We start from the raw sequence: 12,536 nt of genomic DNA, 5'->3' as shown, positions 1-12,536 counted from the left end.
ACTCATGCGTATAGTTTCACTGGTTTCGTTCCATCTCTTTCGATCGTTTCTCGTTCTTTTTCTAAAGCAATTGCGCGGTGCTGGACGCACGCTAGAATGGTGGGGATAGAAAAGCTCTACTAGTGGATGAGAAAAACGGCTCTAAGAACGGGTAGCTGACTGGACAATGCATGCACATTCAGCGAGTATCAAAATGGCCAAAGGATGACAATACACAGCTGTCAGTTGAACGAAAAACGAGATATTTCGACGAGAATCGCGGGAAAATGTCTCATATTCAGTATGTAGACGAATTGGTCAAGGAATACTTACTTTTTAGAGGTTTTAGCCAAACCTTGAAAGCTTTCGACAACGATCTGAAAGCTGAAAAGGAGAAAGGCTTTCGGGTAAGAATACAACGAGATAATATAACGAAGAGAAGAAGATATAAAAACAATGCTTGAAAGGAATTTTGAATTTACATGCCCTCGTAACTTTGTTTGTTGCACTATATTTGTCAATTTCATAGCATTTATACGGTTTCTCTTCGGCTATCTTTATCATACGAAATTTATGCAGTGTTTGTGTCCAATGTATATTTAATTATTTGCTATTAGGTGGACAAGATTGTGGATCAACTGATGCAATACGTGTACAATTATGATCTGACATCTTTGAGGGAATTATGGGGACATTTAGATACAAGAATGTTTTCTCGGCTGGAGAGCCATTTTACACCAGCTGTGAGAAAACTAGAAAATGCTGTTTTAAAAATGTATTTGGTAAACGCTGCTCTAAACAATAAGCAGGATCGAATTCAAGAATTTTTTATGAAAATGACACCGGAGCTGCAAGGACATTCCGAGTGGAAGGAATGGTTTGGTAAGCTATTTAACCGTTCCTTTTGTTTAGCTCCTAAATAAAATTACTACTTTATATCTTTCTTCTATCTTGCAGCATTACCGTTTGTTAAAAATCCAGAAGACAATCCAGCGTATTCTGTGCATTTCAGTAGACAATGGCAAGATACTATGTTATTATCGCTGCACAATTTCCTTGCTACTATTTTCCAAGTAGGTGAAAGGTATTTTGCATCTTGTCTCTCATATTATTGGTTCCATGATTTAATCGCATACTGGGTTCAATGGAAGTTCACAGTCGTTTGACTGCAAAGAATTTGATACGAGTTCTTTCGGATAAAAAAATGATGAAAAGTAAACGAGAAGCCATGAAACATTTATTTTAATTTTAGTGTATGCCACTACCAACGTTACTCACCATAGACGAGGACACGAATAAATTAAAACGGTTGCAAGAGGAGAACGAAGCCCTCAAACAACGATTAAACGATTCTATTAAAATCGACAATGTAATGGATGTAAATCCAGGACCAGCTCCTCAGCACCCGCCTATTATGGATGACTTTTATATAATAGCACAGTAAGCGTTACATTTGTTGCGAAAGTTAGAGCTATTAGAAGAGGCAAGGATGTACATCGTTTTCATGAACGTTATTAATTCTTTTACTTTTATTCGTGTAGAGAATCTCCTTTGCTCGAAAACCCTAAGACTCTAAGGAACCTGATACGAAATATAGGTGGTGGCTCTAGTCCGATTTTAAGTAGAAAATCCGCGGCAAGCTCGAAAAAGGCTGCCGAACCCGAGACAGTTTCTACAAAAAGAACAAACACCAAGGGGAAATTGAGCTCGATCAGTAAATCTGATACCGTTACCAAAAGAAGCATTAGCTGTGATTCAAGATTAACTAGCTCTAGAAAAAGAGACTCGTCCATCGATGCAGTAGCCGAACGCAAGGCTAAAGATAAAATTGATTCTACTTATATACTTCTCAGCCAGGTAATACGATTTTACTTGTGCCACGGGTGTGTTGGAACATTTCATGTTACGGAAAATCATTTTTAGGAAGAGTATACGGAGCACAAAACGTCAATAATTCAATGTAAAAGTAATGCGAGCGGTTCGTATGTCGCTACAGGTGACGCTGATGGTATTATAAAAGTTTGGACTCCGATACCGTCACCAAAGTGAGTATAGCAAATTTAAGCTTATTGGCAACTAATGTTCGAATCTAATAAACTTATTTTTATTTTTCAACAGAACTGTTACCACATACATCTCTGCCACGGCAAACTCGAACAAAGCTATAACAGCGTTAGACTGGATCTCGAAGAACGAACGCTATTTTTTGCACGGTGATAACAACGGTTTAATCCAGTTGCACGATACCCGCGATTGTAAAACTTTGTGGGATATCCAACACGAGAACTCCCGAATCATAACTCTGCTTTGTAATCCGACTGAGTCGACGTTCGTGTGTTCTGTGTCGGACTCGAACGAAGGGAAACTTTTGTTATACGATATTAAGACGAGAAGATTGGAAAGAACGTTACCGTTAGAACAAAACGTAACCGCATTATGCTCCGCATTTAACCATAACGGCCAACTTCTAATCACAGGATTGTCTAACGGGAATATTTTAATTCATGATTTAAGACGGAACGAAATTATTGATAATATCAGTTGTCATTCAAGTCCAGTTATCGATATAGAATTAATTAATGATTATACGAACATTTGTACTCAGAGCGAAGAAGGTAAACTATGCCAAAGGAGTTTGAATCATTCGGGAAAGATCCTTTGGGAGACGAAGATAAAAGTCGAGAAAAATACTGTCCATGGGAAATTGTTTACGTTCGACCAAAGCGGTAATTATATGTTACTCTGTACACAATCTGGAGGAAACATATACAAGGTTTGTAACCTTTTTTTTTTTAAACGTAATTTCATTTTAAAACGAAACATTCAAGCAGAAAAATTATTTTGCAGATGCCACCGGGTGCACAAGCCAAAGTCTTAGAATTAGGTGGTCATAAAGGCACATTGTGTTGCGATTGGTCCACCGCCAATCAATCCGGAACATGCATAACCGGCGGTGCTGAAGGAAAAGTACGAGTATCGACATTGCTTTCACCATGATACAAGAACAGAATTAGTATCTGCGTGAATTCTTAAAGTGATTGCGAAGTTCATCAGATTAGCTCAAATTTGTAGATAATATTTACTTATATAGCACATTCAATGTTAGGAAAAGGTTTCACACGATTTCTATACTAAGGACAAGTCGGAAATAAGCAGAGTCTTTAATATTTCTGGTATATGTCTCGCTACTTGTCCAGAGTACGAAATGCAGGAAATATTCCGAGTGATACGTTCGTAATATCATAATGCCGAAGAACAGATCCAAATATTTTTTGGAAAGTACAATGAATAGAAACGTATCGTACACATTAGTTCAAAACTTTACTGTACTATAATTATAATAATTAAACTCAAATCAGGGACTACCAAATGTAAAATATACAAAAAATATTGTAAAAAGGGATATAAGATGAGTCTTATGTTAAAATGTAGATCGCATGGCTAAAAGGTTTTGTAAGAAAAAAAAAATAAAAATAAGAAACTGTACTAATTTGTGTAACGGCGGTCATGTGAAAAAAACTAGTAATTTAAGTTGAACAGTGTAGGAGGTACAGGAGCATGTCAATAAACATTGGTCAATTTTAAAATATCTTATATTGTTGATTCTACATACTAAATTCAAAGTTGAACAAAATACTTCTGGTATAAAATACTGACAAATCATTTCGAAATGTGTTTTCTCGTGATAACAAAATATGCATCTCGCTTACGTAATTAAACTGACTCTTACCCCTTTGGTGTTTACATTAACAGGCAAGAAGTTTCAGATGCGGTTTTTTCATTGGCCAACGATCGAACGGACCAGTCATATCTAACTGCGGAGACCAAAACCTTCTGAGAGCTTCGATAATTTCCGCGGGCGATATTGGTTTTGTTACTGCAACCTAACAAATAGAAAATTAATTAGATTCATCTAAATGCTTTCCAAGTAACATTTTTTTTAAATAATACAAACCTTGCCGTGATAGTACGGCTTATAAGTATATGGATTCACATAACTGAGTCTGAGTCGATCTATAGCATCTCCATAAATTTTATTTTGATCCTGCCTTACCAACAATGCTAAATCCACAATTTGTGCTACCGTTTCATATGCTAAATACCCCAAAATCGTATATCCTTGTTTCGATATAGTTATATCATCTAAAAAATATAAACATTCAAATATATTTAATATTACTGTTCGTAAATAATTAACAAGCATATTTTCATTTTAATGCTCACTCTCTGCTGAGAGCCAGTCACTGAATTTGTGTCTATTTTTATTTGCAAACGACGTGTTTCGAGCTTTACTAAATTTTAAATATCTAGCTTCATCCATGGATCTCGTCATGAGCTCTGCACGAACATTTCTCTGCTGTTTAATTTTATCCACAGTAGACGCATCTTCGAACAGCTCGCCGGTATTATCAATTTGATTCAGAAAACTGTGAAACGGTCCTTTGATCTTCGAATTTTCATAATTTTTGGTATTTAGCGAATCCTCGGGCATATCGTTGTCCAGCGCTTTGTTCAAAGAAGACTTGTACTCCTTTAATTCTATAATACAAATATTTAGGTAAATATCTACCTCGAATTGTCTTGGAGCTAAATAATAATACTAGACTTGCCTAAGTATTTTATAAGTCGTTGTAATTTCACTTTATCTTTGCGCAACAAAAAGATTAGATCTTCCGCGCAGACATTGGCACCCTTCTTAGGAATTCCTCGTCTTTCGGAAACTTCATATGCCTTTCTCACGATCGTCCTCATTTGTTGTAAAACTACTTCTTCCACAATTCTTGCAGATTCCATCAAAGGCTCGCTGCTATCTCCGAAACCGTGCATCATTTGTCGAATTTCTAAAATATATTATTTAAGTTTTAAACAACGTTAAATTGAGATATTTCAAATTATAAATACCGGTGGTATAATTCACTGGTTCATTGCGAACAAACTGCGTTTCGCTCGCTGATTTCGAAAATGTTGATTCGGTCATTGTCGTCAATCGATCACTGATTTTTTCATTTATAAATAGGGAACAAAAACATAGACAGATTTTCCAGAAACAATATCAGTCAAAACAATATCAAACAAGGTTAAGTGTCACATTGTATCCGCTCCGATCAACGATCGCTACAGCGAACTCGAGTCTCGATTGACATGGTCTGACACAATTTAAAAATGGTACGAAAGTGTCAAGTAAACAGTCATTTTTACTGATTCGATTACAACTGATAACAAATATACAGATTGCAGAGGACCGAGCTGTTGGAAGTTGAATGTTAGGATATCTCTGCTTTAATTCGAACATCTATTCATAGAGGGTAGCGTGTTGAACAGTTTTCTCGCAAGTACTCAAATGCCCTTCATTACGAAATAAGGAACATTTTTCGATCTTAGAATCAGTGTCGTATTGCCGTTCAAACCCGTAATATTTTGAAATTTTTATTTATATAATTTTTGATTTTTTTTTCTTACTAAATTAATTGTTGTTTGTTATACTATATTTGTAAGAAGCGTAACAATTTTCTAAAGAACAGTCACAAGAGAATTTTTATTTTTTCTATATATAAATAGAAATGCCGAATAAGCTGATATTTACATGTTTATTTTCATATACTTTTCTTGCTTATTTACAGCTGTTGTTGGAAAGTATACTATTATCAGATTCTTACTTAATTTATTTCTATACAAAATTACAGTTTTATATATTACACAATTAATTGTACTACAATTCGCCATGTACAAGATCTTCTTTCAGGTGCATACAAAACTATAGGTAGGCGTATTGATGAATATCGTAAAATAAAGGTATCATAAATTTATCAAGAAATGCGTACATGAGTAATTACATTACAAAGGCTTGATTATTTTCAGGATGGACTTCGAGTATTCCCAGGCTTCGCTGTAAAAGTGAAAAATTAATTTACATTACGATATTATCAACTTATTAATTTTATTATTAGTATAACGAACAGTAAATGTTAATTTCTTACAATTGCGTGAACTATAAAATCGAATTAGTAGAATTTGACTTAATAATTTATACTTACTTGTGCGCTGGATTCGCTTGATCCAATTGTTCGCTAAGCTGTTGGATAAGCGTAGCAAACATTCTCAAATGTTCTATTGTTTCGCCTTGTAACCATGCGCGAGGCAATGTACTCATTACCTGTTGCAAGAATGTAGCACAATTATTTATTCATTCATATAAATATTTAATAAAGATAAAATAAAGCTAATATGTAACAGGTAGAAGTAAAACTGTATTTAATTGGAAACCGAAGTAATAATAACTTACCATGTTTGCCTTAAATAAAGCATCAGTTGGAACAGAAACTCTCAAACCGGCTAAAAGGTATCTATTTAACAACGAACCAAGTGCCAAATTTTTCAATTGCGTATCGCCAAGGAGTCCCTGCCAACTTAATAAATTTCTCAAAAGTTTGACGGCCATTGAAAATTGCCTTTGAAAAAATTGATGCTTAGTGTCCAAAACTCTGAAAAATAAACTTATTATTAATATGTATAATTCGCTACTAATATCCTTTTTAACAGAATAAAACGTTCACTTACTGTTTTGGAAAAATTGGTATGAAAACATCATTCTCGACTGCGGTTTTAATTTTTTCTAATATGGCATTAAACAATGTCTCTAATTGTTTACTTGTGTCGTTTAAATTGGGATAGTCCCTAATGAGACGGTTCACTGTGCCTACGAGTCGTAATGTTTGCGACGTTGACATTGGATCCCATATTTTTTCAACTATAGCTAAGGAAAGATCAATAAATCAACAATTATTTCTGCATTCGCGGTAAATAATTACACAAGAAAAATTTAGAACAAAAAATGATATTCAAGTAATGCTAAACATAATAATCTTACATGTTAGTCTAGGTAAGACAATTTTTTCCACAGTAGATGGTACTAATCTAACATCCGGATCCCTTTTGAGCGATTCTTCAGTTTCTTTATTATCTAACGCATATAACAATAGCGTGTTATACCACTTTGTTCTTTCTATATCAGCGCTCTCCTATATAAAAACAAAATTATATATCAGCAAATTCATTATGATATAGTATATAAAATTCGTTAAAATAAATACCATAATTGGATTCCATGTGAGCAGCTGCAATCTAATAATAGGGGATATGATTTTCGGTATACATAAAGAAACGTACGCCTCCATATAAGCATCTCTGTCTGTTTCTCTCCAAGATTCCAACTTCGATAATATTCCCCTTAAAGTGCAGTACTCGTCCATTACATCGAAGAAAATTTCTTTACTTTCATTGTCAATTTCATCTAAATCGAAGATATAAAACACATGTTATATAAAGATAAGTAGAAACAAGTCCAAAGTTTAAAGAATTTAAGATGTTCTGCAGGGTTTGTTTCATTTCAATAAACTGTATAGGATTTAATAAAATACAACCTTTTGTTTGCTTAAAAGCAAGATTTTGCTGTTCTGTAACTTCGTCGTCACTAGACATTCCGTCAATATGTTTCGGTAATGTAGGAGCTAGTTCTCTAGCTCTCCTTCGACGAGCTCTTCTGCCTTCTCTTTCCGTTGCTCGACGAATACGAGCTTCAACTTCTGGCCCCCTTCGTATAGGTTGACCTCCTAAAAATTTTAAAGTAATCTTCTGTTAGAAGCGAACCCATATTAAAGTATGTTGTGCTTGAAAATTGTGATGCAACGCTTATTATGTTTATATCGATAATCTTAATACTTTAAAAAATTTGTTTAAAACTAAGCGGTAGAAATATACTAAAATAACTGACTTGCAGCTGTTGTAATTTCTTCCGCTTGATCTCTCGTGTCCTGCCGTCTTCTCTCCATTAGTTCGGTCGCTCGCTCACTATAAAGATCTAACCAACGTTGCTCCAATCCAATAACCAGAGGCAGCTAACAAAAAAGTTACATGTTAACATTCACACAGTGTATTAACTCAATGACTTTGGGAATTATGTTTATTCTAAGAAATGATTTTTCACACGACTTCTGCAGATAATGAAACATTATCATTTCTCGCGTAGAGACAATTTTATATGATGTAACATTTACTAGAATTCAATATGTAATTCCACAGTCATTGGATATCTGTTGCTTATGAACGAGTCGAAAGTCAATTATCAATTTACTTACCACTCATATTAAATTTTTCAAATTTTTAATAAATACTTAAAAGTAATTTTTATTCTATTACAAATAAGTTTTTTCATACAGAGAAGATATAGACCCCCGGCAATATAAGAATACATGATAAATTTTTCATAACTTTTTCCAATATTTTCATCTATGACATACATTTTTCTTTATTAGAAACAAAATACATGCAACCAAAATATATATATTATATTTATTACATGTAGAAATATAATAATGTAACTTATAACAGTTACAACAAAGTAATTAACAATTTAAAAAATGGATTTGGTTATTTTTTTAAAGTATATATAAGTTAAAATCATTCAACAAATTATATAATTTCATAATAAAAGAAACAGTTTTTACCTATAATTTAAAAAAAGATATCTTCTGTAATAAATCAAAATTGAAGTGACGGCAAAGAAAAATGCATTGTTTCTATGCGGCTGGATGATTTACACAGCCAGAAATTGCATGGAAAACCCCAGTGCACATAAAAAAACGTGACAGCGTATAAACCCACCTTCTCATCAAGACACTCTACCAAGTCAGTGACATACCCACGCAACTCTTGGTAATATCTGAAGCGCTGTGCAAGCTGCGGTGCGCGAATTTCGCCATCGTCCAGCTCTTTCATAGTCTGTCCTAATTCTTGCTCTAAGCGATCCTGATCTAATTGATGACGTCGATGTACTTCTTTTAAACTGTCCAATCTAAAAGATATTTTTTATTTCAGATTTTTAGAATTTCAATAGCTTGTAACGTACATTTAAAAAAAGAAATAAGCGACAGGGCATTATAACAATGATAGATATTTTGTTTTGAATAATTTACCACCTTGCACGTATCTTATTGACAACTTCCTGAGGAGTAACTGGTACTATTTTCGTTGGATCCGGTGGTTGTATTGTTGGCGGGGGTGGCGGAGCCGGCATCATTACCATTTCTAAAGGTACCCCACTTCCCATCATTTGATTTACGTTCATACCTAGCGTAAATTGTTGCTGCATCATAGAATCCTGTTGAACTGCTGCAATCTGCAATATTTTTTTACCATGAAATGCGATATAAAAATAATTGCTGGAATAAATGAAACGAAATGAAATATTACCTGTGCACCTGTCACACCTTTCCTTATTTGCTGAGCTTCCCATTCTTCTTCTTCGTTTTCGTGTTCGCTTTCGTCGTCTGATACTAATGATAAAAATTGTAAGATGTATCAGTAACGAATATAACATATTACTATTGCTATAATAGCTACGTAATACATCTTTGACTTTTTATTTGAATAAACTTTCTTCCTTTGGAATCAATTAAGATAAAACTTACGTTTTATTGGCACTTGAGATGCAAGAAATGCTTCTCTTCTCTTTTCTTTATCACGAGCTTCGGTATTAACGGTCATGTCAATTCGATCTTGAGAATCGTCATCGTCACTTCTGTCGTGATCTTCTTCTCTAATAAGTCTCGATTTTCCTTTATCATCACTATAAAAATCAATACATGTGTATTCGCAAAATATGTAAAATTCATTTTATGTTGAACCATGTATTTTGTATACTTCGTTATTAAATTATTGGTTTCTTTGTTATTAATTTTAACGATGCACGTCAGGCTAAGCATGTTATCTTTTTTCAGAATTCTCATTTATTATTACCTTTGTTCTTCTATAGGAATATAATCAGTCCCCAACTCTCTTGCCTTTTGTCGACACTTTCTAGCTGCATGAATCATTGCTGCATCAGGTATACATCCACCTATAAATAAATAAACAATTAACATTGCATCTTTTATACCTTGCTTAACAAATCGAACACTTAACATAGAACTAAAGCCCAAATACAGATAACATACTTTCCAGAAGAATTTTCATTGTGTCAGCTTTATCTGTGTTTCTTCTAAATTTATGACTGCGTGGTTCATCATCCTCTTCATCGGACATGTAATCATCTTTCCCAGCTGCCAATGCAGCTCGTCCATTTAAAATTAAGGGTCCTGTATTTTTTATTTTTACCTGATAAAAATTGATATTAATCATTAAATGGTAATAGTTAATTATTAAATTAATATTACATTATATTAAAAATAATAACTTATATATTAAAATTTGGTAATCATTTACAAAATTATTACGATGAAACAGAATGCAAAGTTAATAAATACATAATTAAACATTGATAATAAACATATGTAACAAGATCTAATTTGTAATGCACGAAGCATACAATGCGTATAGTTTAAAATGGATAAAATATTAATCATTGATATGCCATTCTTTGCCTGATACATGAACATTGTCATACTTTACAATCAATAAGTTATCCAAATTTTCTATGGAAAATGCAACGGATTGTAAAACTCAATTTTGTGAATTGTACTCGACAGTCCGGATAGATAATGAGAAAAGTAAATACCGATTGAAATATTATAAGCGGTACAAGTTGGAAAAAGTTCTAATACTAATAAAACATCATAGAGATGGCTTACTACTAGATCATCTGTCTTTATTTCTAAATCTTTTTCCTGTTTAATGGACATGTTCGCTTGCTCAGAGTCCGCTTGCATTTTCTCTTCACCTTTCTTTTTTCTCCTTTCGTGATCAAGCTGTTTCATCAATTTTTTGCTCCTTGATGATTTCTTCACTTTAAAGACTTCACCATCATCCGCTGTAAAATGCAACATCATCAATATATTTATAAGAACTACAAGTTATCAGAGAAGAAAGAAATCTTAATAGAAACCATACACTGTTGCGCTGAAATAAAAATTTGCTACACAGGTATAAGCCATTTAGAACGATTTGCACAAGAAAGTAATTTTTGTAATTTGTTTATTGTATTCTAATTTTCGATATTAAAGTTCTATTTTTTCATATACTTCTTTTCACACCTATCATTGGTTCAAGTTGTAACGCGTGTCATAATATTGGAGAATATATAACATTCCCAAGGCAATCCTTTTTAAATTTTTATAAGGAGTTATATCGTATTTAGTAGATGAAGAGTGTTATCGAAACAGACCTTGATAGCGAACGCGTTAAAAAATAATTATGAAAAATTAGTATAACACCCGTGTACGTGAATATACGTAGGTATACCACAATTTCTCAAATTCACCTTCTTCCAGCTCCTCTCCAAAACTAAGGAGCGTCTGCTTCGGCATATCCTTCTTCTTTGCCTTAGATTTCACTGGCTGCGCGTCCTCCACTTCCATCCTGTTTTCATTATCCTCGTCATCGTCGTTGAAATGTCGACGGCGAATATTCCTCTTCGGTTTATTGAATAATGACATTGTTCCTAACATGAACCAATCCGTTTTGAAATTTCATGCATACACTTCCCCGGTGTTGCTTCACAACTATCAACGATAAAAACAAGCAACTTTATTAACACTTGAAACGATAAACAGGGGAATTCTTTAAAACGTGTATTCGTATCGTTATGGTATACCCTGTTCAGCTCATAAATACACGATGGAAACGAGAAAAACGCGACACTTCCATGAAATTGTAACACAATATGGATTATCCTTTGACTAAGAATCATTATAGAATTGACATTGGCTACATGTTCGAAATTTATAGCAGTTACCACTAGAGGGCCACAAGTGATCAGAGAAGAAACTTCCTTCTTTGCTTTCGCTATAATGTTTCTTGTTATTGCTTATTTATTATGAAACATATTGCGTTCATTTAATGTACTTCGATACTTTGAATTTCAGATCATTGAAACCAAATTCTATGTTTTTAAAAAATTTAAGGTCACCTGGAGGAAATACAAAATTAATTTGCAGTAATGGCGTCTGCTACGCTTTTTTAATTCCCTAAGTTGGCGCATGCTTTTCCAATCAGAAGAAAGCAATTTCTACTTCTATTCATGCTAACGGAGCGCGTCGTAGACAGAGAGTCTTGCAAAACTTGAAATATCATTAGAGCTCTCAGCATTTTGATCATTTTACGATTTTCTTTCAGGAAAGTAGGAAGAGGGGATTAGGCATCACAAATGGGATTGGATGATGTCAATGGATCTTCATTGGCAATCCATTGGAATCGTCCAATTGCATTTCTGTTTATCTGAAGTTTATCTCGCTACCACTTGAAACAGATTTTGAGTGGAACCTGTCACACCATTGGTTACACTAAGTAATGAGTGGAAATTCTACGACGGTCAGAGTGCGAGAACTACGGTTATTAACATGTACACAGTCAGCTCCGGTCAACTATTATTTCTAGAATCACTTGGAAGCGCCTATAAAAATGCACTCTTGGCCAGCGTTGTTAGATTCGAAGAAATTCTATTCTAGCACCGTTGACGGTAAAGAGACAGACCTCAGCTTGTGAGAACGCCACTCTATAGGATAGTAAATACTGCTAGGTATATAACTTTCGCTTCAGCGCTACGCGGGAAGTGTAGCCATTGC

At 34.0% G+C, this 12,536-nt stretch overlaps 3 protein-coding genes across 5 annotated transcripts; 1 reads left to right on the top strand and 2 right to left on the bottom strand.

Annotated features, from left to right (window-relative positions):
• Positions 1-18: 18 nt before the first annotated feature.
• Positions 19-3,566, top strand: LOC144471668 (WD repeat-containing protein 91). The gene is made up of 8 exons (XM_078183949.1): positions 19-386; positions 597-861; positions 937-1,052; positions 1,232-1,419; positions 1,521-1,836; positions 1,903-2,024; positions 2,098-2,752; positions 2,827-3,566. Exons 1-8 carry the CDS (start codon positions 171-173, stop codon positions 2,974-2,976), a joined length of 2,028 nt encoding a protein of 675 aa, XP_078040075.1. The 5' UTR covers positions 19-170; the 3' UTR covers positions 2,977-3,566.
• Spt3 (Transcription initiation protein Spt3) lies at positions 1,127-5,277 on the bottom strand. 2 transcript variants are annotated; one of them, XM_078183956.1, is made up of 6 exons: positions 4,882-5,277; positions 4,590-4,820; positions 4,204-4,518; positions 3,935-4,122; positions 3,710-3,863; positions 1,127-1,145 (listed from the first exon to the last, which is right to left on the bottom strand). In XM_078183956.1, the coding sequence occupies exons 1-5, from the start codon at positions 4,955-4,957 to the stop codon at positions 3,726-3,728; spliced, it is 948 nt and encodes a 315-aa protein (XP_078040082.1). In that variant the 5' UTR covers positions 4,958-5,277; the 3' UTR covers positions 1,127-1,145; positions 3,710-3,725. The 2 variants fall into 2 exon arrangements, with proteins under 2 accessions (XP_078040082.1, XP_078040081.1); XM_078183955.1 differs by lacking the exon at positions 1,127-1,145 and having other exon boundaries at positions 3,555-3,863; positions 4,882-5,276.
• Positions 5,278-5,767: 490 nt separating this feature from the next.
• Positions 5,768-11,686, bottom strand: LOC144471460 (PAX3- and PAX7-binding protein 1). 2 transcript variants are annotated; one of them, XM_078183512.1, is made up of 17 exons: positions 11,567-11,686; positions 11,234-11,474; positions 10,605-10,783; positions 9,972-10,131; positions 9,775-9,874; positions 9,447-9,604; positions 9,229-9,311; positions 8,955-9,154; positions 8,641-8,830; positions 7,751-7,874; positions 7,401-7,589; positions 7,071-7,270; positions 6,848-6,998; positions 6,538-6,733; positions 6,263-6,461; positions 6,015-6,133; positions 5,768-5,866 (listed from the first exon to the last, which is right to left on the bottom strand). In XM_078183512.1, exons 2-17 carry the CDS (start codon positions 11,418-11,420, stop codon positions 5,815-5,817), a joined length of 2,487 nt encoding a protein of 828 aa, XP_078039638.1. In that variant the 5' UTR covers positions 11,421-11,474; positions 11,567-11,686; the 3' UTR covers positions 5,768-5,814. The 2 variants fall into 2 exon arrangements, with proteins under 2 accessions (XP_078039638.1, XP_078039639.1); XM_078183513.1 differs by lacking the exons at positions 11,234-11,474; positions 11,567-11,686 and having other exon boundaries at positions 10,694-10,767.
• Between the last annotated feature and the right edge of the window lie 850 nt (positions 11,687-12,536).

Source organism: Augochlora pura, chromosome 6 (assembly GCF_028453695.1).
Source record: "Augochlora pura isolate Apur16 chromosome 6, APUR_v2.2.1, whole genome shotgun sequence".
Lineage (NCBI taxonomy): Eukaryota > Metazoa > Arthropoda > Insecta > Hymenoptera > Halictidae > Augochlora > Augochlora pura.
This window is presented reverse-complemented; position numbering and strand designations above follow the sequence as displayed.